The sequence below is a fragment of the Oncorhynchus kisutch genome, linkage group LG16, assembly GCF_002021735.2.
Source record: "Oncorhynchus kisutch isolate 150728-3 linkage group LG16, Okis_V2, whole genome shotgun sequence".
NCBI classification, from domain to species: domain Eukaryota; kingdom Metazoa; phylum Chordata; class Actinopteri; order Salmoniformes; family Salmonidae; genus Oncorhynchus; species Oncorhynchus kisutch.
The window spans coordinates 46556336-46582510 of NC_034189.2; the positions used below are offsets into that span (position 1 = coordinate 46556336).

Consider the following 26175-nt stretch of genomic DNA (forward strand, 5'->3'; position numbering starts at 1 on the left):
GACGGCACCAGCAGAGCAGTCAATGAGGGGATTGTGTCACTGGAGCCAGGAGAATCCCAATACCACAGGAACCTGTATAGCCGTTCAGCTGGAGACAGCCTAGCTCTGCCTAGTTGCATCAGCTCGGGAAGAGGTGAATTGAGAGTCTTCGGAGACTCTTGGGGAACTCGGGTAGCCTCGGGTTCTCTCGGCAACGGAGCCGTCTGGGACTTCCGGGATGCCTCGGAGGCGAGGTGGCATCCTTGGAGGGCGAGTGAAACCGAATCTCCTCTACTTTCTACTTTCGATTCGAATGGACAAGGCGATGAGCGAGTTAAGATCCGTCAGTAGTTCCCCGGCTGCAAGCTCGTCCTTTACGTCCTTTACGTCCTCAGGGACATGACGAACAGCACTTCCGGGTTCTAGGCACTCTCAGCAGCCAACGTGCGGAAATCCACCGCATAGTCTGCCACACTGCGGGAGTCTTGCCACAGCTGGAGTAACTTCCGGGCAGCCTCTCTCTCGGACAATGGAGCATCGAAAACTTTCTTTACCTCCATCACGAACTCCTCCAGACTGAAGCATACGGCCGACTGTTGTTCCCATACTGCCGTAGCCCAGGCGAGAGCCCTCCCAGACATCAGTGTGATGAGGTGCGCTATCTTAGAGCGGTCCGAGGGGAAGGAGGAGGGCTGCAGCTCGAGGGTCCAGAACGGCAGGCAGTCTCAGTGTCAGAGCAGGCAAGGACAATAATCCAGTGTGGTGTGGCAAAATACAGAACGGCAGGCAGGCTCAAGGTCAGGGCAGGCAGAATGGTCAAATCCGTGAAAGACTAGAAAACAGGAACTAGAGCAGACAGGAGCAAGGGGGGAAACGCTGGTAGGTTTCACGAAACAAAAAGAACTGGCAACAGACAAAGAGAGAACACGGGTATAAATACACTGAGGATAATGGGGAAGATTGGAGACACCTGGAGGGGGATGGAGACAAGCACAAAGACAGGTGAAACAGAACAGGGTGTAACAGGGTGAGAAAATAAAAATATTGAATCCATTTTGAATTCAGGCTGTAACACAACAAAATGTGGAATAAGTTAAGGGGTATGAATACTTACTGAAGGAACTGCTTGTCTCCACCTCCTTCCAGGTGTCGCCCATTTTCCCCATTATCCCCTGCGCATTTATTCCTGTGTTTTCTGTTTTTTCCCGTACTCCTGTTCTCTCTAGTCCCTGTTGTCTTGTTCTTCCGGATTTGGCCTATTCTACCTTTCCTGACCCCGAGACTGGCTGCCGTCCTGTACCTATCTGACTCTTAATCCATCCGGCTCCACCCCCCCAGTTCATGGTGGAGTTCGATGCTTTGGTGGTCAGAGTGGGAGCTGTCCTGTCCCAGCGTTCTGCCCTGGACCTAAAGCTGCATCCCTGCGCCTTCTTTTGCCATCGTCTTAACGCCACAGAGAGGAATTATGAACTATCGAGAACTATTGCAGTGAAGACGGCGTTGGAGGAGTGGAGGCACTGGTTAGAGGGGGCGGGAACATCCATTCATTGTGTGGACGGATCACAAGAACCTGGAATATCTCTGCACCACCAATTGTCTCAACTCCAGCCAAGCTTGATGGGCCCCGCTTTACTCTCGGTTCAACTTTACCATCTCCTACCGCCCGGGGTCCAAGAATGTTAAGCTGGATGCGCTTACACGCCGCTATAGCCCCTGCTACACCCTCGGGCTCCGAGACCATCCTTCCTACCTCGTTTCTAGCGGATGGGGGGGGGGGGGGGGTCCTGGAATGGGCTCATTCCTCAAAGGCTTGCCTGCCACCCTGGCTCCCTTCAGACGCTGGCCTTTGTGCGACAACACTTTTGTTGGCCCACCATGGTCCCTGACTTCTCCGTGTTCGTCACCACCTGCACTGTCTGTGCACAGAATAAGACTCCTCTGTATGCTCCGGCTGGCCTTCTTCAACCGCTTCCTATCCCTCACCGTCCCTGGTCAAATATATCCCTGGACTTCGTCCCTGGACTCCCTCCATCTGATGGCTCACCCCTATCCTTACGGTAGTGGACAGGTTTTCCAAAGCTTCCCATTTCATTACCCTCCCCAAGCTACCCTCACTCAAAGATACCCAGCTCATGGTGCAACGCGTCTTCCGGAGCCATGGACTTCCGGTGGACATGGTCTCCGACCGTGGTCCTCAGTTCTCGTCCTGGTTCTAGAAGGCATTCTGCACACTCACTGGGTTGTCGGCCAACCTGTCCTCCGGGTTTCTCAACCAGTCTAATGGCCAGTCGGAGCAAGCTAATCAGGACCTGGAGACAACTCGTTGTTGCCTTGTCTCTGCAAACCCCACTACCTGGAGCCAGCAACTCGTGCGGGTGGAATACGCCCGCAACACCCTTCCCTGCTCAGCCACTGGTCTCTCGCTTTGAGTGTTCGATGGGTTATTATCCCCCCGCTCTTCCCTGAGCAAGAAGAAGAGGTCAGCATTACCTCGGCCCAGGTGTTCGCCCCCCGCTGTCGCCGTACCTGGAAGAGAGCCCGGTCTGCTCTTCTCAAGACCACCTCAAGGTATCAACGACAGGCGGACTGCCACCGGACCCTGGCTCCCAGTTATCATCTCGGCCAGAGGGTATGACGGTCCACTTGGGATCTGCCCCTCCGGGTGGAGCCCCGCAAACTTTCCCCCTGTTTAATCGGACCTTTCCCCATCTCTAAGATTCATAGCCCCTCTGCTGTTTGTCTTCTGTGGTCCCGCACCCTCTGTATACATCCTGCTTTTCATGTATCAAGAATGAAACCTCTGTCTCACAGCCCTCTGTCTCCTCCTTCCCATACTCCTGTTCTCTCTAATCCCTGTTTTCTAGTTCTGACCTATTCTGCCTGCCCTGACCCCAAGCCTGCCTTCCATCCTGTACCTATCTGACACTGACCTGGTTTATGAACTTCTGCCAGTCCTCACCCTGAGCCTGCCTGCCACCCTGTACCTATCAGACTCGGACCTGGTTTGAACCTATGCCTGTCTCGACCTGCCATTTGCCTGTCTCTTGTTGTTTTACTACTCTGTATATTGAACCTTTCGTCTCCTGTGTCTGCATCTGGGTCATATCCTGAGTCGTGTTAGTAGCTTTATTCACTTCAGTCAATAAGAGACATACATAACATTCTATCTAGGACAAACGCATGCCATACTGCAATTTACTGCTACGCACTAGCTCAGCAGCGAGATTAAAAACTCAAGTTTAGATTCCTGTGAAGTCAAATACTAGTTACCTAATAATTTTCTACCTCTGCATTAGTCAACTCAACTGAGAAAAGTTGTGCTGTTCAGTGTTCACTGCAGATGCGCTCGCCATAGGCCTAAAGCCAGCCAGCCAACCACAGCCTTCACTGGCTCTAAAGCCAGCATGCTGAACTGCCAGAACAAATGCACTGTCTTTTCTCTCCAATCTGAGCCAGATTGGCAGCGCTCTGACCCAATGAGAATTGGGGTTACCAAGGGTGGCCAATGATATTTCCGGGGTGGCTAGTGCCCCCCCCCTCCTCCATTTACCGCCACTGCGCACACACACAGACACACACATATCCTATCCACCCTACAAGTGAATATCTCCCTCCATTTTGTGGTTGAATCTGCACATTGGTCTCCTCACTATATACACAGACTGTATCTCGAGTGCATGTGTTGTGTGTATGTGTGTGTGTTGTGTGTATCCATATGTTTTTGTGTGTGTGTGTGTGTGTTTTTTTGTAACACTTGTCGTTGGGAGATAGAGAGGAGGACCAAGGTGCAGCGTGGTAAGTATTCATATTCTCTTTTAATGAAAACGAATACTTGAACAAAAACAACAAAACACGAGAACGAAACGAAAACAGTCCTGAACAGTGAAATACAAACACAGAACAGAAAATAAACACCCACGAAACACAGGTGGGAAAAGGCTACCTAAGTATGATTCTCAATCAGAGACAACTAACGACACCTGCCTCTGATTGAGAACCATACCAGGCCAAACTCAAAACACAACATAGAAAAACGAACATAGACAACCCACCTAACTCACGCCTTGACCATACTAAAACAAAGACATAACAAAAGAACTAAGGTCAGAACGTCACAGTTTTAGTGTCCTTGTTGGGACCAGAAGTCACAACGATAGCAAAACAAGGACAATTTTGCTATTTTGCAGGTTTTGGAAAAAGGCTATTTTAGGCTTAGGGGTTAGGTTTAGGGTTTCAATTAGGGTTAGGGTTAAAATTAGGCATAAAGGTTTAGGGTTAAGAGTTCGGGTTAGGGAAAATAGGATTGTTTGGTCCCCACAAGGATACGTGTGTGTGTGTGTGTGTGTGTGTGTGTGTGTGTGTGTGTGTGTGTGTGTGTGTGTGTGTGCAAACGTATGTGTGTGTTTATGACTGAGACTTTGACCTGGACGCTACACCACACCCTGTGAGAATGATGCTTGAGGAAGACTTACATTTTACCTTTTCACATTTGAATAATTTTGCAGATGCTCTTATCCAGAGCAACATACAATTAATGCATACAGCTAAAGTAGTAAAGCAGTAAAACCACATATCACGATCATTGCTAGTCTTTGTTGGTTAATGTAGCTACTAGAGAAGTAGAAAAGTGATAGAGAGGTGAGACACACACATCCACACACACATCCACATACACGCACACAGACTGAGTACCTGTTGCAGTGAAAAGTTGATAGGTCACTGACTGTTGCTGTGATCAGACCTCTGGACTTCTGTCATCTGAGGTGGCTTCTCTCTCTCTACTGCTCTATATGTCGACTTACTCGTTCTCTCTCTTTCTGCGTATGTGTCTGTGTGTGTGTGTGTGTGTGGTCATAAATGTCCTGGTGTAGGTAAACAGCACAGAGCAAAGGGCAGAGTAATAATCTCCCCAAGAACTTCCATCATAGATCATAATCTGGCCATACTGTTGGCCACACACAAACACACGCACACAAACACCCACATGAACACACACACATGCAGGGTTTGCTTTAACCATTAGGTGGCGTGCTAGGTCTAAGCTCGGGCTGCCAGTAAGACCCCCCTCCCTCCCTCCCTCTCTTGAGTTTTTCTGTTGTGACAGTTGTTTCTGCTCCATTCAATTATGAGAAAAACTAGAGCATGTGTGTAATGTGTGAATGTGCCATATTTAAAAACGTAGTTTTTTTCTCTTTAGAGATTTCTCATCAAATCACAGAGGAGGACATGATCGATTGATCTTATGAGGAGGCTCCAGAGAGAGAGAGAGAGAGAGAGAGACATTTGGACTGCGTTTCTGAAACCATAATATTCAACTCATAGAGGACTCATAGAGGATGTTGATGTTGTTTGGATGTTTTTGTTGTTTACCCATTTCTCTTGGCTGAGTGGTTGGAGGAACTTTCCAGTGTCACATCACCAAACCCTGACTATGACTCACCTTCAGTCTAGGTTACCGTGTTTTCATCTGACGCATAAGAGCGCATGAAGGGGACAGAGCAAGAGAGGGTCACTTTTTGGAGGATGTTGTTTTAGAAGGTCGTCTTTGCTCGTTCATCAAAAGTATATCTATGTGATTTAGACCAATATATATGCCTATCAATACCAGAGGAAAAGGAATATCAGATCCTATTCATATTTGTTTAATACTTTTGTAGAATGCGCTCAAAGGATGCTAGTATTATTTTCTTTCTTCAGACATGTATTTTAGCTTGTGATATATTTAATAACATTCAAAGGCTATACTGTATTTCTTACAAGTCAAATCATTTTGTAAATGGAAGACAAGATGGGAAGGTGTGTTGTATTGCTCCAGTGCAAGACTGTTCTAAAATAGAGGAGGACTCGGAGCTTAACTGCTGTTGGTAAAACCATACGATCCTTTACGCATCACGCGGCGCGCACGCACACACACGCACTCAGAGGAATAGAGGACATGCGGAGACAAGAGGAGCGCGCCAGCCGCCCCAAGGAGAACCTCCAGCCGCGTGAATGACCCGCTGGCAGCATGCACTCCTGGCCCAACCGAACTGACTGTCTCTCTCCCGTTAACTGCAGCTGGGAGGATAACTACTGGAACTACTACTTTAACGGGAGCTACCAGGGTCCCGTGCCCCCCGAAAACCTATTCCCCATCCCCGTTCTAATGGGAATCACCATCACCTGTACTCTCCTGTTCCTAGCGGGAGTGGCCGGGAATGTAATGACTATACTGGTCGTGTCTAAGTACAGAGACATGAGAACAACCACTAACCTCTACTTATGTAGCATGGCTGTCTCAGACTTGTTGATATTCCTCTGTATGCCCCCTGATGTGTATCGGTTATGGAAGTACAGGCCATGGATATTTGGAGATACATTCTGTAAACTGTTTCAGTTCGTTAGTGAGTGCTGTACTTATTCAACGATTTTGAATATAACCGCTCTGTCCGTGGAGCGGTACCTGGCCATCTGCTTCCCACTTCGCGCCAAACGCCTGGTCACCAAGCGACGCGTCCGTGCGCTCATCCTCTTTCTCTGGCTCGTGTCGCTGTTGAGCGCGGGACCTGTCTTCGTTCTGGTGGGAGTGGAGCACGAGACTCGCCCAGCGGCGGGAAACTCTGTGACTGCTGGTGGGGCGGAAGGACAGACAGAGATAGACACTAGCGAGTGTAAACCCACCCAGTACGCGGTTGAGTCTGGGCTTCTAGCCGCCATGGCGTTGGTTAGCTCTGTGTTTTTCTTCCTGCCGGTGTTTTGTTTGACTGTGGTGTACAGTTTGATTGGACGAAGGTTGTGGAAGAGACGGAGAGAGAACAATATTGGAGCTAACGTAGCACACAGGGACAAGAGCAACAGACAGACCGTTAAGATGTTAGGTAGGGTGCAATACATGTCGCTCATATTCAAAACTATTTTAACCACTGCATAATTGAGATATGGATGTTTATAATATTTTTAAAAGGCACAGAATTGGAGACATTTAAATATATATATATATTGCTTTTGATACACATTAAATCAATCAAACATTGTAATAAGACAAGGATAATGCAGATACTGTAGATACAGGCTGTGTATAAGTTTCTACACTCAGCAAAGTAACCTAATAACCATGATAACAGCCAGTCGTGTAAAGCTTTACCAAGGTCATTTAATTAGGCATAACTATAGTTTCCCCATCATACCCCTCTCTCCTATTTCTCTCTCAGAAAAAAATTATGTTACTGATGTTTGCATTTAATGTTTTATGGTTGGAATTAATTGTATGTGCCTCCCCTCCTCCCTCAATTCCCCCTTCCCACTCCCCCCTCTCTATTATTATTAGCATAAAAGGAGAAATCCAATGTTGCAAACATTTATTATCTGTCTCCCCTCTCTCTCTCTCTCTCTCTCCAGCTGTAGTGGTCTTTGCCTTCGTCCTATGCTGGTTGCCTTTCCACTTGCATCGTTACCTTATGTCCCATTCCTCCGAGGGCTCCTCTCCTCTCTGGTCTCTCTTCACCCAGTACTGCTCCCTTGTTTCCACTGTCCTCTTCTATCTCTCGGCTGCCATCAACCCTGTCCTCTATAACACCATGTCTAGGAAGTACCGGTCAGCTGCTGCCCAACTGTTTGGTCTACAGGAGACTCAACCACCCAGAGGGAGAACAGCAAGCACTGTCAAAGGAGAGAGTTCACCTGCCTGGACAGAGTCCACTGTTAGCCTGTGACTGTAGCCAATTTGGAGGGTGAATGGGCGCTAGATATATACTTCTCTGATTTTGATATGTAGTTGTTGTGATCAACGTCTTCTTGTGTGTTTTTCATCAGTGACCACTGCTTTCCCTGGTTGATCAAACTCAAACAGGCACCATTATGGACCATCAAGTCTTTAATCCAAGAGAGCACCGGTTTACGCATAACGTCCATGAACATTGATTACTTATTGAAATTTGATCATTCCGCCCTGGCCTTGCGTTGAACATATTAATTATATTAGCCTCAAGGACTCTGAACGAGACTGTTGCTTTGATGTCACAACCCGCCCGGCAAAGGCGTTTGAGAAGATGTTTTATAAAATATTTATAAAACAAGGCGTTTCTGTCACCCAAAAAGAAGCACACCATTAGCAACAAAAACTATTAAACCGCTTTTGAAATGGACACCTATGTATTTTCTACAAATCACACATGCAACACACACGCACACACACACACAAACCGAAAGAGTTATAACACTTGCCTTAATTAATATGTGAACTGTATTCTGGATGACAAAGAAAAGCACTGTAGACCGTGATGCACTTCTCTGTACCCTGAAAGAGAGGGACTGAAGTGCTGTGTGTGTGTTTGTTTATGTTGAGTGACTGGGTGTGTTGGGGTGGTGTGTTTATGGTGAGTGACGGCGTGTGTTGGTGTGTGTGTGTGTGTTTATGGTGAGTGACTGTGTGTTGGTGTGTGTGTCTGTGTGTGTAGATATAGGTAACAGTGTTTTGCTATGATAGCATGTACAGTAGGCTAATTATACCGCCAGCCTTACTCTGTAAATAGCAGCTTAGTAACAGTTCAATCTGATTGGTATTATCTTGGCTTATCCTATAAGTACTTACAAAGCAGCCACTGCCTTGGACTCCAGAATTCTGACATGGCAACCAGGACTCAGAGCATTTCGTATTATTCAGTACATAAATCCGAGACACTCCATTTAGTATAATATGTTACGTTTCATATGGTATGTATTAATTTGTGGATGTCCATCATCCATTTCATATGATATGTTATGAACTAGAACTCTAACTAGAACTAGAATATGTTACAAATTTGCTAAATGTACAATATGTTACGAATCTGCAACCCGTACAATATGTTGAGAATTTTCTAAACGTATAATACATAACAAATTGTAGCTAGGGGGCTAACATTAGCTAGGCAAGGGGTTAAGGTCAGGGTTACATTTAGGAGTTAGGTTAAAGGGTTAAGTTTAGGGGAAGGGTTAGCTAAAATGGGTAAGGTTAGAGGAAGGGTAAAGGTTAGGCTTAGGAGAAGGGTTAGCTAAAATTCTAATTAGTTGCATAGTACCTAAAAAGTACTAAGTAGTTGAAAAGTTGCTAATATGCTAAAGTTGTCCATCATGAGATTTGAACTCGCAACCTTTGGGTTACTAGACATCTGCATTATACACCTACCCATCCACCTACAGTGCATTTGGAAAGTATTCAGACCCCTTGACCTTTTCCACATTTTGTTACCTCACAGCCTTATTCTAAAATGTATTAAATCATTTTTTTCCCATCATCAATCTACACACAATACCCCATAATGACAAATCAAAAGCAGGTTTTTAGACATTTTTGATAATTTATTACAAATAAAAAACTTAAATATTGCATTTCATTGGTTTTCAGACCCTTTACTCAGTACTTTGTTGAAGCACCTTTGGCAGCGATTACATTCTCAAGTCTTCTTGGGTATGACGCTACAAGCTTGGCACACCTGTATTTGGGGAGTTTCACCCATTTTGTTCTGCAGGTTGGACGGGGAGCGTCGCTACACAGCTATTTTCAGGTTTGTCCAGGGATGTTTGATCTGGTTCAAGTCCGGGCTCTGGCTGGGCCACTCAAGGACATACAGAGACTTGTCCCGAAGCCACTCCTGCGTTGTCTTGGCTGTGTACTTAGGGTTGTTTTCCTGTTGGAAGGTGAACCTTCACCCCAGTCTGAGGTCCTGAGTGCTCTGGAGCAGGTTTTCATCAATGATCTCTCTATACTTTGCTCCGTTAATCTTTCCCTCGATCCTGACTAGTCTCCCAGTCCCTTCCGCTGAAAAACATTCCCACAGCATGATGCTGCCACCACCATGCTTCACCGTAGGGATGGTGCCAGGTTTCCTCCATACGTGATGCTTGGCATTCAGGCCAAAGAGTTCAATCTTGGTTTCATCAGACCAGAGAATCTTGTTTCTCATGGTCTAAGAGTCCTTTAGGTGCCTTTTGGCAAACTCCAAGCGGGCTGTCATGTGCCTTTTACTGAGGAGTGACTTCCGCCTGGTCACTCTACCACAAAGGCCTGATTGGTGGAGTGCCGCATAGATGGTGTTCCTTCTGGAAGTTTCTCCCATCTCGACAGAGGAACTCGGAGCTCAGTCAGAGTGACCATCGGGCTCTTGGTCACCTCCCTGACCAAGGCCCTTCTATTAATCAAATCAAATCAAATGTATTTATATAGCCCTTCATACATCAGCTGATATCTCAAAGTGCTGTACAGAAACCCAGCCTAAAACCCCAAACAGCAAGCAATGCAGATGTAGAAGCACGGTGGTTAAGAGTCTTAATGGTTCCAAACGTATTCCATTTAAGAATGATTGAGGCCAATGTTTGTGAGGACCTTCAATGCTGCAGAAATGTAATAAAAAACATTTAATAAATCCATTTTAGAATAAGGCTGTAAAGCATTTTTTTTTTGGGGGGGGGGGAGTCAAGGGAACTGAATATTTTCTGAATGCAATGTATTTCATTTTTTGTCTTGAGTAACCATAAAAAACTTAACATATCATAATAATTTGAGTGTCCCAGATTTTTATTTACAATGTTACGTCTAGTCTATGAGACCAGGCTGGATATGGATATAAAGACCACAAGTAAGGACTATAGAAACAATCCGCAAATATGAACTACAAACATTGCCTGGAAAAATACTTAAAACGTGGAATTGTAACTACAGACATGGCACTTCAGCCCAAATTAATGTAACGCTTAACTATGTATCCATGTTTGTACCGCTATAATAATCTGTACTATGCCTTTACAAACTATAATGGAACAAAACACTGTATGTATTTTAATATTGATCCATATCATCAGGTTGCCAACTTGGTCTGAACTCATTCCGGGAGATAAAAATGATTCAACATTGTTTACGTGTCATTTTTTAAAATTTCAGACATAAGCAGTTTAATTCCGTCATGACTGAGAAGTGCACACACAGGTAGCCTACAAACACACAGATGTCGTTCTCACCTCTCCCCCATCTTCTCTCACCTCCTCTGCTTTCTTCTTGTCTCAGTCCCTTGAAGTCAGGCAGCCTCAAAGCCACCCATCCTCAAGGGTCGTCACTAGTTCCCACAGCCACAAAGTCAAATTATGGCTACACCCCACCTATTTCTACAATTTCTCTTCTTAAAATCGAATTCTAAACATAACTGTAACCTTTACCACACTGCTAACCTTATGCCTAACCCTAACCTTCATTTAAGACTGAAAAGTACATTTGTGTTTTCATGAATTTTTACAACATAGACCATTTTGACATTATAGTAGTGGTAACAAGTGATAACCATCTTCAAGCTATGTTCAAAGGATCCTTCTGTCACATCTGAGGCTTTCTGAGTTGCCTGATAAAAAAGTCCTAAGACAATAGTGAGGACAGGAGGAGAGAGGGAAAGAAAGGTCAGAGAGAGAAATGAGGGATGGAAAGAGGAAGAAGGAAAGTGAGAAAGACTGATGGTGGTACATAGAATATGAGGAGTGGAGAAATGAATGAATGAGGTAAGGATGAGTCAGAGAGAGAGGAACTTAGAAGTAAGAGAGCACTTGGGAAAAGATTGATTCAGAAATTATAGATATAGAAAGTCAATGAAGTACTCTGCATCACTTGTGAGATGCAGTGTGTGTGTCTCAGAGACAGGAGGGAGAATTGTATTTCTCTGTGATTTAATCCCTCCTGTTATCCAGTGAGATCCTATCGAGGCCGCTGGGGAGTAAATCACAAGCTATTGCTGGACACAGGCGCGTGCACACACACTCAAACAAACACACACTGAGAGACGGAGGGGAGCGAGAGAGGGAGAGACAGAGAGAGACAGAACGTGAGAGAGAAGAGAAAGGTAAAGAGAGATAGAAAGACAAAGAGAGTGAGAGAGGATCGATGGCAATGTTCCTGCACAAATCAGTGAGTGTCGAAGAAGAGGCTGCATGTGCTTTTGTGCATCTCTCCTCTCCACTGGTCTCTTCTCCAGACACACACGGTTCAACCAGGGTTATAGTGCCCATTAAATAGGAGATTCGCCCTAAAACTGAATGTGAAGGTTGCATTTTTTCACAGCGTCGGCTGGATTATAGATGGGATTTATGTCTGGCTGTACCTCAAATGATACCTTATTCCCTACAGTGCCTGCAGAAAGTATTCAGACCCCATGACTTTTCCTAATTTTGTTAGGTTATCCTAAAATTGCATGAATTGTTATTTTTCCTCTCTTCAATCTACACACAATAACCCCATAATGACAAAACAAAAAATCTTTTTTAGAAATGTTTATTACATTTATTAAAAATAAATAAATGTGAAATATCACATTTACATATCTATTCAGATCCTTTACTAAGTACATTGTTTAAGCACCTTTGGCAGCGATTACAGCCTCGAGTCTGGGGAGATTCTCCCATTCTTCTCTGCAGATCCTCTCAAGCTCTGTCAGGTTGTATGGGGAGCGTTGCTGCACAGCTATTTTCAGGTCTCTACAGAGATGTTTGATCGGATTCAAGTCCGGGCTCTGGCTGGGCCACTCAAGAACATTCAGAGACTTGTCCAGAAGCCTCTTCTGCGTTGTCTTGGCTGTGTGCTTAGGGTTGTTGTCCTGTTGGAAGGTGAACCTTCGCCTCAGTCTGAGGTCCTGAGCCCTCTGGAGCAGGTTTTCATCAAGGATCTCTCTGTACTTTGCTCCGTTCATCTTTGCCTCGATCCTGACTAGTCTCCCAGTCCCTGCCGCTGAAAAACATCCCCACAGCATGATGCTGCCATCACCATGCTTCACCGTAGGGATGGTTCTAGGTTTCCTCCAGATGTGACTCTTGGCATTCAGGCTGAAGAGTTCAATCTTGTTTTCATCAGACCAGAAAATCTTGTTTGTCATGGTCTGAGAGTCTTTAGGTGCCTTTTGGCAAACTCCAAGCAGGCTGTCATGTGCCTTTTACTGAGGAGTGGCTTCTGTCAGGCAGCCAGCTCTAGAAAGAGTCTTGGTGATTCCAAACTTCTTCCATTTAAGGTTGATGGAGGCCACTGTGTTCTTGAGGACATTCAATGTTGCAGAAATTGTATGGTACTCTTCCCCGAGATCTGTGCCTCGAGACAATCCTGTCTCGGAGCTCTATGGACAATTCTTTCGACCTCATGGCTTGGTTTTATCTCTGACATGCACTTCAACTGTGGGGCCTTATATAGACAGGTGTGTGCCTTTCCAAATCATGTCCAGTCAACTGAATTTACCACAGGTGGATTCCAATCAAGTTGTAGAAAGATCTCAAGGATGATCAATGGAAACAGGATGCACCTGAGCTCAATTTCGAGTCTCATAGCTAAAGGTCTTAATACTTAAATAAATAAGGTATTTCAGTTTTTTGTATTTAATACATTTCTAAAAACCATTATGGGGTTTTGTGTGTAGATTGCTGAGGATTTCTATTTATTTAATCAATTTTAGAATAAGGCTGTAACATAACAAAATGTGGAAAAAGTCAAGCGGTCTGAATACTTCCCGAAGGCACTGTATATTGTGCACTACAGTGACCAGAGCCAAATGACACTATTCCACATGGATTCCTGTCTATTTAACTCATTTATCATGATACAGCATCCAACCTTTTTTATTTGGAGAAAAATTATGTTGCAGCGAGCCCATTGTTAATTGTTTACTTTAAAGAGTGTATATCTGATACGTCTATCTACAGATTTTATTTTTTTTAAATTTATTTTACCTTTATTTAACCAGGTAGGCAAGTTGAGAACAAGTTTTCATTTACAATTGCGACCTGGCCAAGATAAAGCAAAGCAGTTCGACAGATAAAACGACACAGAGTTACACATGGAGTAAAAACAAACATACAGTCAATAATGCAGTATAAACAAGTCTATATACAATGTGAGCAAATGAGGTGAGAAGGGAGGTAAAGGCAAAAAAGGCCATGATGGCAAAGTAAATACAATATAGCAAGTAAAATACTGGAATGGTAGTTTTGCAATGGAAGAATGTGCAAAGTAGAAATAAAAAATTATGGGGTGCAAAGGAGCAAAATAAATAAATAAATTAAAATGAAATACAGTTGGGAAAGAGGTAGTTGTTTGGGCTAAATTATAGGTGGGCTATGTACAGGTGCAGTAATCTGTGAGCTGCTCTGACAGATAAACCAAACCTCGAGTAAATGTCCTCTAGCTCTCAGTAAAGATATGAACTCACATCGACGTTACATGGGACATGAATTCAAATGAACATTGAAGACACCAGTGTGCCTTTGAGCTAAATTGCTCCAGGGGTGCCGTACTGTGGCCGACCCGGTGCGCCAACCTCTCAGAGTATGTCCCTGATGGGGAATGGACACATTTGTGGTTTCCTGTGGACAATGGACAATAAAGTTATCTTCTATAATGTTCTTCTCTTATTCTTTATTCAGACAGTGTTGTGACGACGGTGATAAATACCAGTCCCCTGTTGAGTCTGACTGCCTGACTATTTCATCATCACAGACACTTTCCTCCATGCACACACGGCACGGCACGCAAGCAAGCACGCAACCGCATCACACACACATTGACAGGTACAAGGCCAGTCCCAGTTCTGCTGCCTTGCAAAGGGACTAACTCCAAGAAATGGCACTTGGGATCTAACCAGCAGCCTGTGGTTGCTAATTCGCTTTTTAATTGCCCGGGATCTGAACAAGCAAACCTAGTCCGCCTTTCTAACCTTTATATAGACTACCTACTACCACAAAGCATATCACATAACCAATGTATGAATAGGAAATCAAACAATAAACTATGACACACAAAACAAGGATTTCAGTCAAGGTCAGAAAAAATTTAACATTTATTGGGCATAAATATATTATATAACACAGGCTACCGATACAGTTAGGTCTTACATACAGAGGGTAGTATTTGCAAAATCTATACATTAAAATTGATATGGCGGTTTATTTTATATAATGCATATGAAATAGTCTAACATTTACAATAGAAAGTAGTAGAAATGTATGATTTTCCTTTTTTCTTTCAGATCGCAGCCCATGACAACATTGGAATGTTTGTTTTGATAAGTGTGAGGTACAAATATGTTGTTGGTTTGTTTTTGTTCCAGACTAATAAAAAAATGTTTAATACATACAAGTCTTCATACATTAATCTGGGACATTCAATATCCAATCTCTCATATTCAAAATCCGTATAAATCCGTATTTTCCGTTTCATTTTTCTATTTTTATTAATCTGACAAAAAAAAGTAACCAATCAGAAGGCACAGATGCTGGGTTGCTGGGCAGAAGTATCTGTTTTGTTCAGGACCCACTAGATCAGCAGGGCCAGAAGGGTCTAAAGATTTGCCTAAATACAAATCTTACAGGGTGTACCCTGCTCACATAGACAAGTAGCTACTGGGCCAAGCCCTGGAAAAACACGAGCTAAAAGCTTGAGAGAATATTAGCCAAAAACCTTTAGGGAACATTGGGTCAGCATTGGTGATATCACAGGCCTACTATTATCCTAACCGTAGCCTATAACATTAGGCATTATTAGGGAGTATGGACAGGAGTATTTTGTGACAATGTGTCCTAACCATCCTGGTCAATTCACATGGTTAAGAAAAACTCCTGTTCCTAGGCATGAGGAATGACTTGGCTGTAAAAGGCTTGGTGCAGATTTAACACAACATCCGTAATGATTTTGCTGTAAAAGGCTTGGGGAAGATTTAACACATCAGGAATGATTTGGCTGTAAAAGGCTTGGGAGAGATTTAACCCCTCAGGAATGATTTGGCTGTAAAAGGCTTGGGAGAGATTTAACCCCTCAGGAATGATTTGGCTGTATAAAAGGCTTGGGAGAGATTTAACACAACAGGACATATCAACAGTCTTCTTTCTAACTGAGACAGGTAAACAGGAAAGACGGACACAACATGACAAAGTCACGTCAGATGACAGAGTAACGCTGTATGACACAGCAACACCAAATGACCCAACAGTGCCAGACGACTCAGTCACAACAATGACGTGGTCCAAACTCCAGACGACATAGTAATGCCAATGTAACAGAGTGCCCGGCGGGCAGCTGTCGGTGTCTGGTATCAAAACAAGAAGCTGTCTGATGAAAAGCATCACGGTTCTCGCAGGACAGACACTTACTCTGTGGGCCTACCACTTTAAAAGTGCTCCATATAATCTGTTAGTTGTAGTTGCCTCGTTTTAGCGTCAATACTACATCTCTTATACGTATAATAACTCTGCACTGACTATCAATTCTAAGCAAAATACTGGACAGAAAATAATCACTAAGGCTCTTTATACGACGACAAGCTGGGAAAAGTATTCCTCATCATCATCCTCATCGGTCTGACTGACATCCCGATTTGATTGTTGTAGTCTTTTTGACCTTTTTTCAGTGTGAAATCAGCATGTTAAGACTCAATAAAGGGGTAGTATATTTAACAATGGAACATTTAATACATTTAGCTTTCCCCCAAAAAAGAAACATTAAACATACTACAAATATGAACGAAGCGTGAATCACAGATCAAGTTATGTCTTTCCGTTTTCAGAGGATAACAATGTGACAGGAATAATAATGCTGTGAGGTCACAGAGGGAACATCAAGGAACCCTTTAGAGCGAAGATAACGTTGAAAGGAATGTGTGTGTGTGTGTGTGTGTGTGCGTGTGTGTGCGTGCGTGTGTGTGTGTGCGTGTGTAAAAAGTAAAATGGCATGACACAAGCCTCGATTTTGGCAGAAATAATCCAAACAGATATGACATTAAAAATGTCCTAACCTATAACATTAGGCAGTATAAACGACAAATTAAGGCAACTATTGTTCTGACTCCCCGAGACACCACGCACCTTCCCACTGAGGGGGCACTGTACAGTGTCCCAAGACTGTGTTAGCCCCTGGAACTAAAGCCTAGGGCATTAGCCATGCGGAGCTAACCTGAGTCTTCAAGTCTCGTCATACTGTCTGAATAATGGAAACTCTTACAGGATCCCGGCTCAAACGGTAGAATTAAAGTCAGTACCGCCACCTTCTGCCGTCCTCTTCAAGCACTGGTTACAGTAACTGTAAAGAGTACCTTCATACCTTATTTCACCTTCAGAGTACCTTCATACCTTATTTCACCTTCAGAAACTCTCCGGGAAAAAAAGCTGCTACCTAGAGCATTTAAGGGTTCTTCGACTGTCCCCATTGGAGGGTTCTACGTGGAACCCAAAAGGGTTCTCCTATGGGGAAAGCTGAAGAACCCGTTTGGAACCCCTTTCTCTAAGAGTGTACATTATTTAACCACCAGTGCCCCCTCAGAGTTGTACGGTACGTCATGCCTGTGCTTAAATCCTAATACAGACGCCAACATAACCTTAATATCAGAAAAGGTAACGTTTCTGAAGACACTCTGTGTGTTCGCTCCAGCTGTCTAAAATCTTTACCAATATAACCTGGCTAACGGTTTGCTACATCTCTTAATGCATACAGAAAACCACACAGGCTGGTCATAACCGTGAAATCATGACAGAACTATTCTAAAGCCACCATTATTGGTGTTATGACGTGACGGTCACGTGGCTATGGATAAGAGCCAGTTCTGTGTGTCAGAGAGGAGATGACAAGGACAGACATTTGGTTACCATGTTAAAAACGGCACTGACACCGACATACAGAATAATGAAACAACTACAGGTTTTCCCAACGACTGTAAGAGAATACATGAGATATGTAATTGGCTACTGAGAGTACGAAATGCTGGCCTTAAATCAAACATCTAAAATAACATCCAACAAAAACAAAAATCAGAAAAATTATCATAATAACAATATAACATGCTACGAGAGAAAAAACAATTAGTACATTTATAACTACACTTACATTTGTCTCTTAATTTTTATTTTTTAAACAATAAATAACTGAAAAGATTGCACTGTAATTGGCTTGTAAAGTACTGTATGCAAATATTCTATTGTATATAAATAAAGGTATAGAACCAACAGAGACATTGGAGCGGAACTTTCCCATCGACTTTGGCAAAGGTGCTGGAGCAGTTAAAGGCTCTGCTAACTGACGAGTAGGAGCGAAGCACAGCTTAGAGAGAGAGAGAGAGAGAGTGGGATGATACCAGTAGGAGCAAAGCACAGCTTAGAGAGAGAGAGAGAGTGGGATGATAACAGTAGGAGCGAAGCACAGCTTAGAGAGAGAGAGAGAGTGGGATGATAACAGTAGGAGCGAAGCACAGCTTAGAGAGAGAGAGAGAGAGAGAGAGTGGGATGATAACAGTAGGAGCGAAGCACAGCTTAGAGAGAGAGAGAGAGAGAGAGAGTGGGATGATAACAGTAGGAGCAAAGCACAGCTTAGAGAGAGAGAGAGAGTGGGATGATAACAGTAGGAGCGAAGCACAGCTTAGAGAGAGAGAGAGAGAGTGGGATGATAACAGTAGGAGCGAAGCACAGCTTAGAGAGAGAGAGAGAGAGTGGGATGATAACAGTAGGAGCGAAGCACAGCTTAGAGAGAGAGAGAGAGAGTGGGATGATAACAGTAGGAGCGAAGCACAGCTTAGAGAGAGAGAGAGAGAGAGTGGGATGATACCAGTAGGAGCAAAGCACAGCTTAGAGAGAGAGAGAGAGTTGGATGATAACAGTAGGAGCGAAGCACAGCTTAGAGAGAGAGAGAGAGTGGGGATGATAACAGTAGGAGCGAAGCACAGCTTAGAGAGAGAGAGAGAGAGAGAGAGTGGGATGATAACAGTAGGAGCGAAGCACAGCTTAGAGAGAGAGAGAGAGAGAGAGTGGGATGATAACAGTAGGAGCAAAGCACAGCTTAGAGAGAGAGAGAGAGTGGGATGATAACAGTAGGAGCGAAGCACAGCTTAGAGAGAGAGAGAGAGAGTGGGATGATAACAGTAGGAGCGAAGCACAGCTTAGAGAGAGAGAGAGAGAGAGAGAGTGGGATGATAACAGTAGGAGCGAAGCACAGCTTAGAGAGAGAGAGAGAGAGAGAGAGAGAGTGGGATGATAACAGTAGGAGCGAAGCACAGCTTAGAGAGAGAGAGAGAGAGAGAGAGAGAGTGGGATGATAACAGTAGGAGCGAAGCACAGCTTAGAGAGAGAGAGAGAGAGAGAGAGAGAGTGGGATGATAACAGTAGGAGCGAAGCACAGCTTAGAGAGAGAGAGAGAGAGAGAGAGAGAGTGGGATGATAACAGTAGGAGCGAAGCACAGCTTAGAGAGAGAGAGAGAGAGAGAGAGAGAGTGGGATGATAACAGTAGGAGGCGAAGCACAGCTTAGAGAGAGAGAGAGAGAGTGGGATGATAACAGTAGGAGCGAAGCACAGCTTAGAGAGAGAGAGAGAGAGAGAGAGTGGGATGATAACAGTAGGAGCGAAGCACAGCTTAGAGAGAGAGAGAGAGAGAGAGAGAGAGAGAGTGGGATGATAACAGTAGGAGCGAAGCACAGCTTAGAGAGAGAGAGAGAGAGGAGAGAGAGAGTGGGATGATAACAGTAGGAGCGAAGCACAGCTTAGAGAGAGAGAGAGAGAGAGAGAGAGAGTGGGATGATAACAGTAGGAGCGAAGCACAGCTTAGAGAGAGAGAGAGAGAGAGAGAGAGAGAGTGGGATGATAACAGTAGGAGCGAAGCAACAGCTTAGAGAGGAGAGAGAGAGAGAGAGAGAGAGTGGGATGATAACAGTAGGAGCGAAGCACAGCTTAGAGAGAGAGAGAGGAGAGACGAGAGAGAGTGGGAATGATAACAACAGTAGGAGCGAGCACAGCTTAGAGAGAGAGAGAGAGAGAGAGAGAGAGTGGGGATGATAACAGTAGGAGCGAAGCACAGCTTTAGAGAGAGAGAGAGAAGAGGAGAGGTGGGATGAATAACACGTAAGGAGCGAAGCAAGCACAAGCTTAGAGAGAGTAGAGGAGAGAGAAGAAGAGAGAGAGAAGTGGGATGATAGGGACAGTAGGAGCGAAGCACATGCTTAGAGAAGAGAGCGAGGAGAGAGTGGGAATGATACCAGTAGGAGCAAAGCACAGCTTAGAAGAGAAAGAGAGAGAGTGGGATGAATAAACAGTAGGGAGCGAAGCACAGTTTCGAGAGAGAGAGAGAGTGGGGATGATAAGTAAGGAGCGAAGCACAGCTTAGAGAGAGAGAGAGAGAGAGAGAGTGGATGATAACAGTAGGAGCGAAGCACAGCTTAGAGGAGAGAGAGAGAGGAGAGTGGGATGATAACAGTAGGAGCAAGCACAGCTTAGAGAGAGAGAGAGAGTGGGGATGATAACAGTAGGAGCGAAGCACAGCTTAGAGAGAGAGAGAGAGAGTGGGATGATAACAGTAGGAGCGAAGCACAGCTTAGAGAGAGAGAGAGAGAGTGGGATGATAACAGTAGGAGCGAAGCACAGCTTAGAGAAGAAGAGAGGAGACGAGGGGGCCGGGGGCCTGGGGAATGATACCAGTAGGAGCAAAGCACAGCTTAAGAGAGAGAGAGAGAGGGGATGATAAACAGTAGGAGCGAAGCACAGCTTAGAGAGAGAGAGAGAGTGGGATGATAACAGTAGGAAGCGAAGCACAGCTTAGAGAGAGAGGAGAGAGAGAGAGTGGGAATGATAACAGTAGGAAAGCCGAAGCACGAGCTTAAGAGAGAGAGAGAGAGAGAGAGTGGGGATGATAACATAGGAGCAAAGCACAGCTCTAGAGAGAGGAGAGAGAGATGGGTATGATAACAGTAGGAGCAAGCACAGCTAGAGAGAAGAGGAGAGTGGATGATAACAGTAGGAGCAAGCACAGCTTAGAGAGATAGAGAGAGAGTGGATGATAACAGTAGGAGCGAAGCACAGCTTAGAGAGAGAGAGAGAGAGAGAGCAGAGTGGGGATGATAACAGTAGGAGCGAAGCACAGCTTAGAGAGAGAGAGAGAGAGAGAGAGAGAGTGGGATGATAACAGTAGGAGCGAAGCAAGCTTAGAGAGAGAGAGAAGAGAGAGAGAGAGAGTGGGATGATAACAGTAGGAGCGAAGCACCAGCTTAGAGAGAGAGAGAGAGAGAGAGAGAGTGGGATGATAACAGTAGGGAGCGAAGCACAGCTTACGAGAGAGAGAGAGAGAGAGAGAGAGAGTGGGATGATAACAGTAGGAGCGAAGCACAAGCTTAGGAGAGAGATAGAGCAGAGAAAGAGTGGGATGATAACAGTAGGAGCAAGCACAGCTTAGAGAGAGAGAGAGAGAGAGAGAGAGTGGGATGATAACAGTAGGAGCGAAGCACAGCTTAGAGAGAGAGAGAGAGAGAGAGAGAGAGTGGGATGATAACAGTAGGAGCGAAGCACAGCTTAGAGAGAGAGAGAGAGAGAGAGTGGGATGATAACAGTAGGAGCGAAGCACAGCTTAGAGAGAGAGAGAGAGAGTGGGATGATACCAGTAGGAGCAAAGCACAGCTTAGAGAGAGAGAGAGAGTGGGATGATAACAGTAGGAGCGAAAGCACAGCTTAGAGAGAGAGAGAGAGAGTGGGATGATAACATAGGAGCGAAGCAACAGTTTAGAGAGAGAGAGAGACAGAGAGTGGGATGATAACAGTAGGAGCGAAGCACAGCTAGAGAGAGAGAGAGTGGGATGATAACAGTAGGAGCGAAGCACAGCTTAGAGAGCGAGAGAGTGGGATGATAACAGTAGGAGCGAAGCACAGCTTAGAGAGAGAGAGAGAGAGAGTGGGATGATAACAGTAGGAGCGAAGCACAGCTTAGAGAGAGAGAGGGGGGATGATAACAGTAGGAGCGAAGCACAGCTTAGAGAGAGAGAGAGAGTGGGATGATAACAGTAGGAGCGAAGCACAGCTTAGAGAGAGAGAGAGAGAGAGTGGGATGATAACAGTAGGAGCGAAAGCAGCAGCTTTAGAGAGAGAGAGAGAGAGAGAAGGATGATAACAGTAGGAGTGAAGGCACAGCTTAGAGAGAGAGAGAGAGAGTGGGATGATAACAGTAGGAGCGAAGCAGCAGCTTAGAGAGAGAGAGAGAGAGAGAGTGGGATGATAACAGTAAGAGCGAAGCACAGCTTAGTGAGAGAGAAGAGAGAGAGAGAGAGTGGGATGATAACAGTAGGAGCGAAGCACAGCTTGAGAGAGAGAGAGTGGGATGATAACAGTAGGAGCGAAGCACAGCTTAGAGAGCGAGAGAGTGGGATGATAACAGTAGGAGCGAAGCACACTTAGAGAGAGAGAGAGAGAGAGTGGGATGATAACAGTAGGAGCGAAGCACAGCTAGAGAGAGAGAGAGGGATGATAACAGTAGGAGCGAAGCACAGCTTTAGAGAGAGAGAGAGAGTGGGATGATAACAGTAGGAGCGAAGCACAGCTTAGAGAGAGAGAGAGAGAGAGTGGGATGATAACAGTAGGAGCGAAGCACAGCTTAGAGAGAGAGAGAGAGAGAAGGATGATAACAGTAGGAGTGAAGCACAGCTTAGAGAGAGAGAGAGAGAGTGGGATGATAACAGTAGGAGCGAAGCACAGCTTAGAGAGAGAGAGAGAGAGAGAGTGGGATGATAACAGTAAGAGCGAAGCACAGCTTAGTGAGAGAGAGAGAGAGAGAGAGAGAGTGGGATGATAACAGTAGGAGCGAAGCACAGCTTAGAGAGAGAGATAGAGAGTGGGATGATAACAGTAGGAGCGAAGCACAGCTTAGAGAGAGAGAGAGAGAGAGAGTGGGATGATAACAGTAGGAGCGAAGCACAGCTTAGAGAGAGAGAGAGAGAGAGAGAGAGAGAGAGTGGGATGATAACAGTAGGAGCGAAGCACAGCTTAGAGAGAGAGAGAGTGGGATGATAACAGTAGGAGCGAAGCACAGTTTAGAGAGAGAGAGAGAGCGGGATGATAACAGTAGGAGTGAAGAACAGCTTAGAGAGAGTGGGATGATAACAGTAGGAGTGAAGAACAGCTTAGAGAGAGAGAGAGAGAGCGGGATGATAACAGTAGGAGTGAAGAACAGTTTAGAGAGAGAGAGAGAGAGGGATGATAACAGTAGGAGTGAAGAACAGTTTAGAGAGAGAGCGGGATGATAACAGTAGGAGTGAAGAACAGCTTAGAGAGAGAGAGAGCGGGATGATAACAGTAGGAGTGAAGAACAGTTTAGAGAGAGAGCGGGATGATAACAGCATTAATTAGAGAGACGGAGGGAGAGGGAGGGAGGTTAGGAATGAGGAGGGGAGGGAGGGAGGTTAGGAACGAGGAGGGGAGGGAGACCTACTGAGAATGGCGGAGGGATAGAAAAAGAGAGAGGGGGCAGAGAAAAAAGAAGGGTATGAATAGGTATGAGGGTTGAGTGGGGGTGGGGGGGGCGGATAAAAGGTTACTTCAGTAACCTCTACATTCGACAGCGGGGACTGGCTACTGAACTGACCTCAGATCTGCAGGTGAGCACCTAGAATACATATTATAATTCACTAAACCACTCCCAGTGGAATATACCAGGTTATCCCTAGACCAGGGGTGTCAGGTCCAGTTCTCACAGGTCAAAGTGCCATCATGTTTTTATCAACCTCAAACTAAATTGATCAACTGTTGTTGCTGATTGGCTAGATATGGCCAGGTGTGTGGCCCTCCAGGAGCCTGGTTTTACACCCTTGCCCTAAACTGATCTAAAGTCAGCTTTGCATTTCCCTCTCCTAAGGGTTTAGGTTAGCTTCAGGGGAGAGAAAGCTGGTCCTAAAAGGCAACATCTACCTGGATCCCTCCTCTTTCTCTCTGTCATTCAGACCTCTACACTTCTTATATTACATCATAGCTTCACCCCCTACAAATATAGATAGGTAGATCTATCTTAGATATATTTGATATAGATTGTATATATTAGGTAACTAAATCCATTCTTTCTCAGATATAACGAAACAGGATAGCAGCATTTTTTAACAATGGCATCGCTTTGGTAGCTGAATAAAGAAGACAGAAGAGAAGGCATCTGAGTGAGTGTGTGTGTTTCTGTCTCTCTGTGCATGTGTGTGTGTGTGTGTGTGTTTGTCTCGCTGTGCATCTGCATGTGTTTCTGTGTGTCTGTGTCTATGTGTCTGTGTGTGCATCTGTGCATCAAGATTGCATGATTTGGCCTATAATAGACAAGGTAACAGATATTGATGAATACATGGCTAAAGCTTGAGAACTACATTTCAAAATGGCACAACGGAAAGAAACTACAAAAGACTGCAGCGAACAGCGCAAATGGGACACAGACACAGTAAAGTAAGGAACTGACTGTAAAGAAATATAAAGAAAAGCACACTTTGTCTATTAGGTTTAAAAAGATACAAATAATGTCATGCGGGTCATTGAGGAGCTTACTGGGCTCCTGGCTGGCTAATGCTTGGTTATCAGTTTGTTTGTTCAGGCCACGAACAGCTTCCCTCCAAAATACATCCATTACATAAGATAGAGAGACCAAACTAACAATGACAAGAGAAACAGAGAGAGCGAGCGAGAGAGAGGGAAAGAGAGAGAGGAGAGAGGGGAGAGAGAGAGGAGAGAGGGGAGAGAGAGAGGGAAAGAGAGAGAGGAGAGAGGGGAGAGAGAGAGGGAAAGAGAGAGAGGAGAGAGGGGAGAGAGAGGGAAAGAGAGAGGGAAAGAGAGAGGGGAGAGAGAGAGAGGGAAAGAGAGAGGAGAGAGGGGAGAGAGAGAGGGAAAGAGAGAGAGGAGAGAGGGGAGAGAGAGAGGGAAAGAGAGAGGGGAGAGAGAGAGGAGAGAGGGGAGAGAGAGAGGGAAAGAGAGAGAGGAGAGAGAGAGGAGAGAGGGGAGAGAGAGAGGGAAAGAGAGAGAGGAGAGAGGGGAGAGAGAGAGGGAAAGAGAGAGGGGAGAGAGAGAGAGGAGAGAGAAAAAGAAAGAGATACGTGGACTACAACGTCGCGGTAGAATAACTGAAGTACAGCTCAGGTCTGTTTCGTTTGAAGTCTGTTTCCTCTCTCGGTTTTTTCCTCTTTCTATCCTGCACTTGATTCTCAAGTGTTTGTTTTCTTTCCTTTCTTTAGTAGATGCTCTTTTTCTTTTCTCTTTTCTATCCTGTTGCCGATTCATTCCCTCACTTCATGAAGAAGTATTGTAGCAGGCAGGCCATGAGGATGGAGACACCGGCGAACACACACACCACGACCGCCGCAAAGCGCTCATCACTGGATATTATCCCCGCCCCTTTCACCGTCTCCACGGCGCTGGTCTCCCCCAGGCACTGTTGCTCCTGGCGGCGCAGGGTGAACGGGGAGGAGGGGCTTTGAGGGCCACAGAGTTCCTGGTTGGTATCCTGGCAACGGCGGCAGGCGCACACACGGAAACGGTAGTCGGTGTTGCCTTGGAGCCCGGTGATTTGGAAGGCACTCTCTTCTCCCTTAAACACCTGGAGAGAGAGAGAGAGAGAGAGAGACAAACAAACAGACAAACAAATCCAATTTTGAAAAACTCCCATATCTACTGGTGAAATTCCACAGTGTGCCATCACAGCAGCAAGATTTGTGACCTGTTGCCACGAGAAAAGGGCAACCAGTGAAGAACAAACACCAAACCCATATTTATGCTTATTTATTTTATCTTGTGTCCTTTAGCCATTTGTACATTGTTAGAACACTGTATATATACAGTGCCTTGCGAAAGTATTCGGCCCCCTTGAACTTTGCGACCTTTTGCCACATTTCAGGCTTCAAACATAAAGATATAAAACTGTATTTTTTTGTGAAGAATCAACAACAAGTGGGACACAATCATGCAAAATTATTCAGCCCCCTTAAGTTAATACTTTGTAGCGCCACCTTTTGCTGCGATTACAGCTGTAAGTCGCTTGGGGTATGTCTCTATCAGTTTTGCACATCGAGAGACTGAAATTTTTTCCCATTCCTCCTTGCAAACAGCTCGAGCTCAGTGAGGTTGGATGGAGAGCATTTGTGCATTTCTTTCCACAGATTCTCGATTGGATTCAGGTCTGGACTTTGACTTGGCCATTCTAACACCTGGATATGTTTATTTTTGAAACCATTCCATTGTAGATTTTGCTTTATGTTTTGGATCATTGTCTTGTTGGAAGACAAATCTCCGTCCCAGTCTCAGGTCTTTTGCAGACTCCATCAGGTTTTCTTCCAGAATGGTCCTGTATTTGGCTCCATCCATCTTCCCATCAATTTTAACCATCTTCCCTGTCCCTGCTGAAGAAAAGCAGGCCCAAACCATGATGCTGCCACCACCATGTTTGACAGTGGGGATAGTGTGTTCAGGGT

General features: G+C 45.0%; 2 protein-coding genes across 2 annotated transcripts in view; one reads left to right on the plus strand and one right to left on the minus strand.

Annotated features, from left to right (window-relative positions):
- Positions 1-5173: 5173 nt before the first annotated feature.
- LOC109887932 (growth hormone secretagogue receptor type 1-like) lies at positions 5174-8102 on the plus strand. The gene is made up of 2 exons (XM_020479188.2): positions 5174-6836; positions 7357-8102. Exons 1-2 carry the CDS (start codon positions 5987-5989, stop codon positions 7668-7670), a joined length of 1164 nt encoding a protein of 387 aa, XP_020334777.2. The 5' UTR covers positions 5174-5986; the 3' UTR covers positions 7671-8102.
- A 16767-nt stretch (positions 8103-24869) lies between these two features.
- The window catches only part of LOC109884887 (fibronectin type III domain-containing protein 3B), a 29060-nt gene continuing 27754 nt past the window's right edge, over positions 24870-26175 (minus strand). Inside the window, 1 exon segment of the mRNA XM_031792255.1 lies at positions 24870-25304. Coding sequence (XP_031648115.1) covers positions 24993-25304 — 312 coding nt within the window. The 3' untranslated portion in view covers positions 24870-24992.

What these genes read in the sequence shown, in the direction of transcription:
- LOC109887932 (XM_020479188.2), top strand. Translation starts at nt 5,987, where the DNA reads ATGCACTCCTGGCCCAACCGAACTGACTGTCTCTCTCCCGTTAACTGC. An exon ending in ACAGACCGTTAAGATGTTAG is followed by an intron (nt 6,837 to 7,356) that starts GTAGGGTGCAAT and finishes CTCTCTCTCCAG; the next exon opens with CTGTAGTGGTCTTTGCCTTC.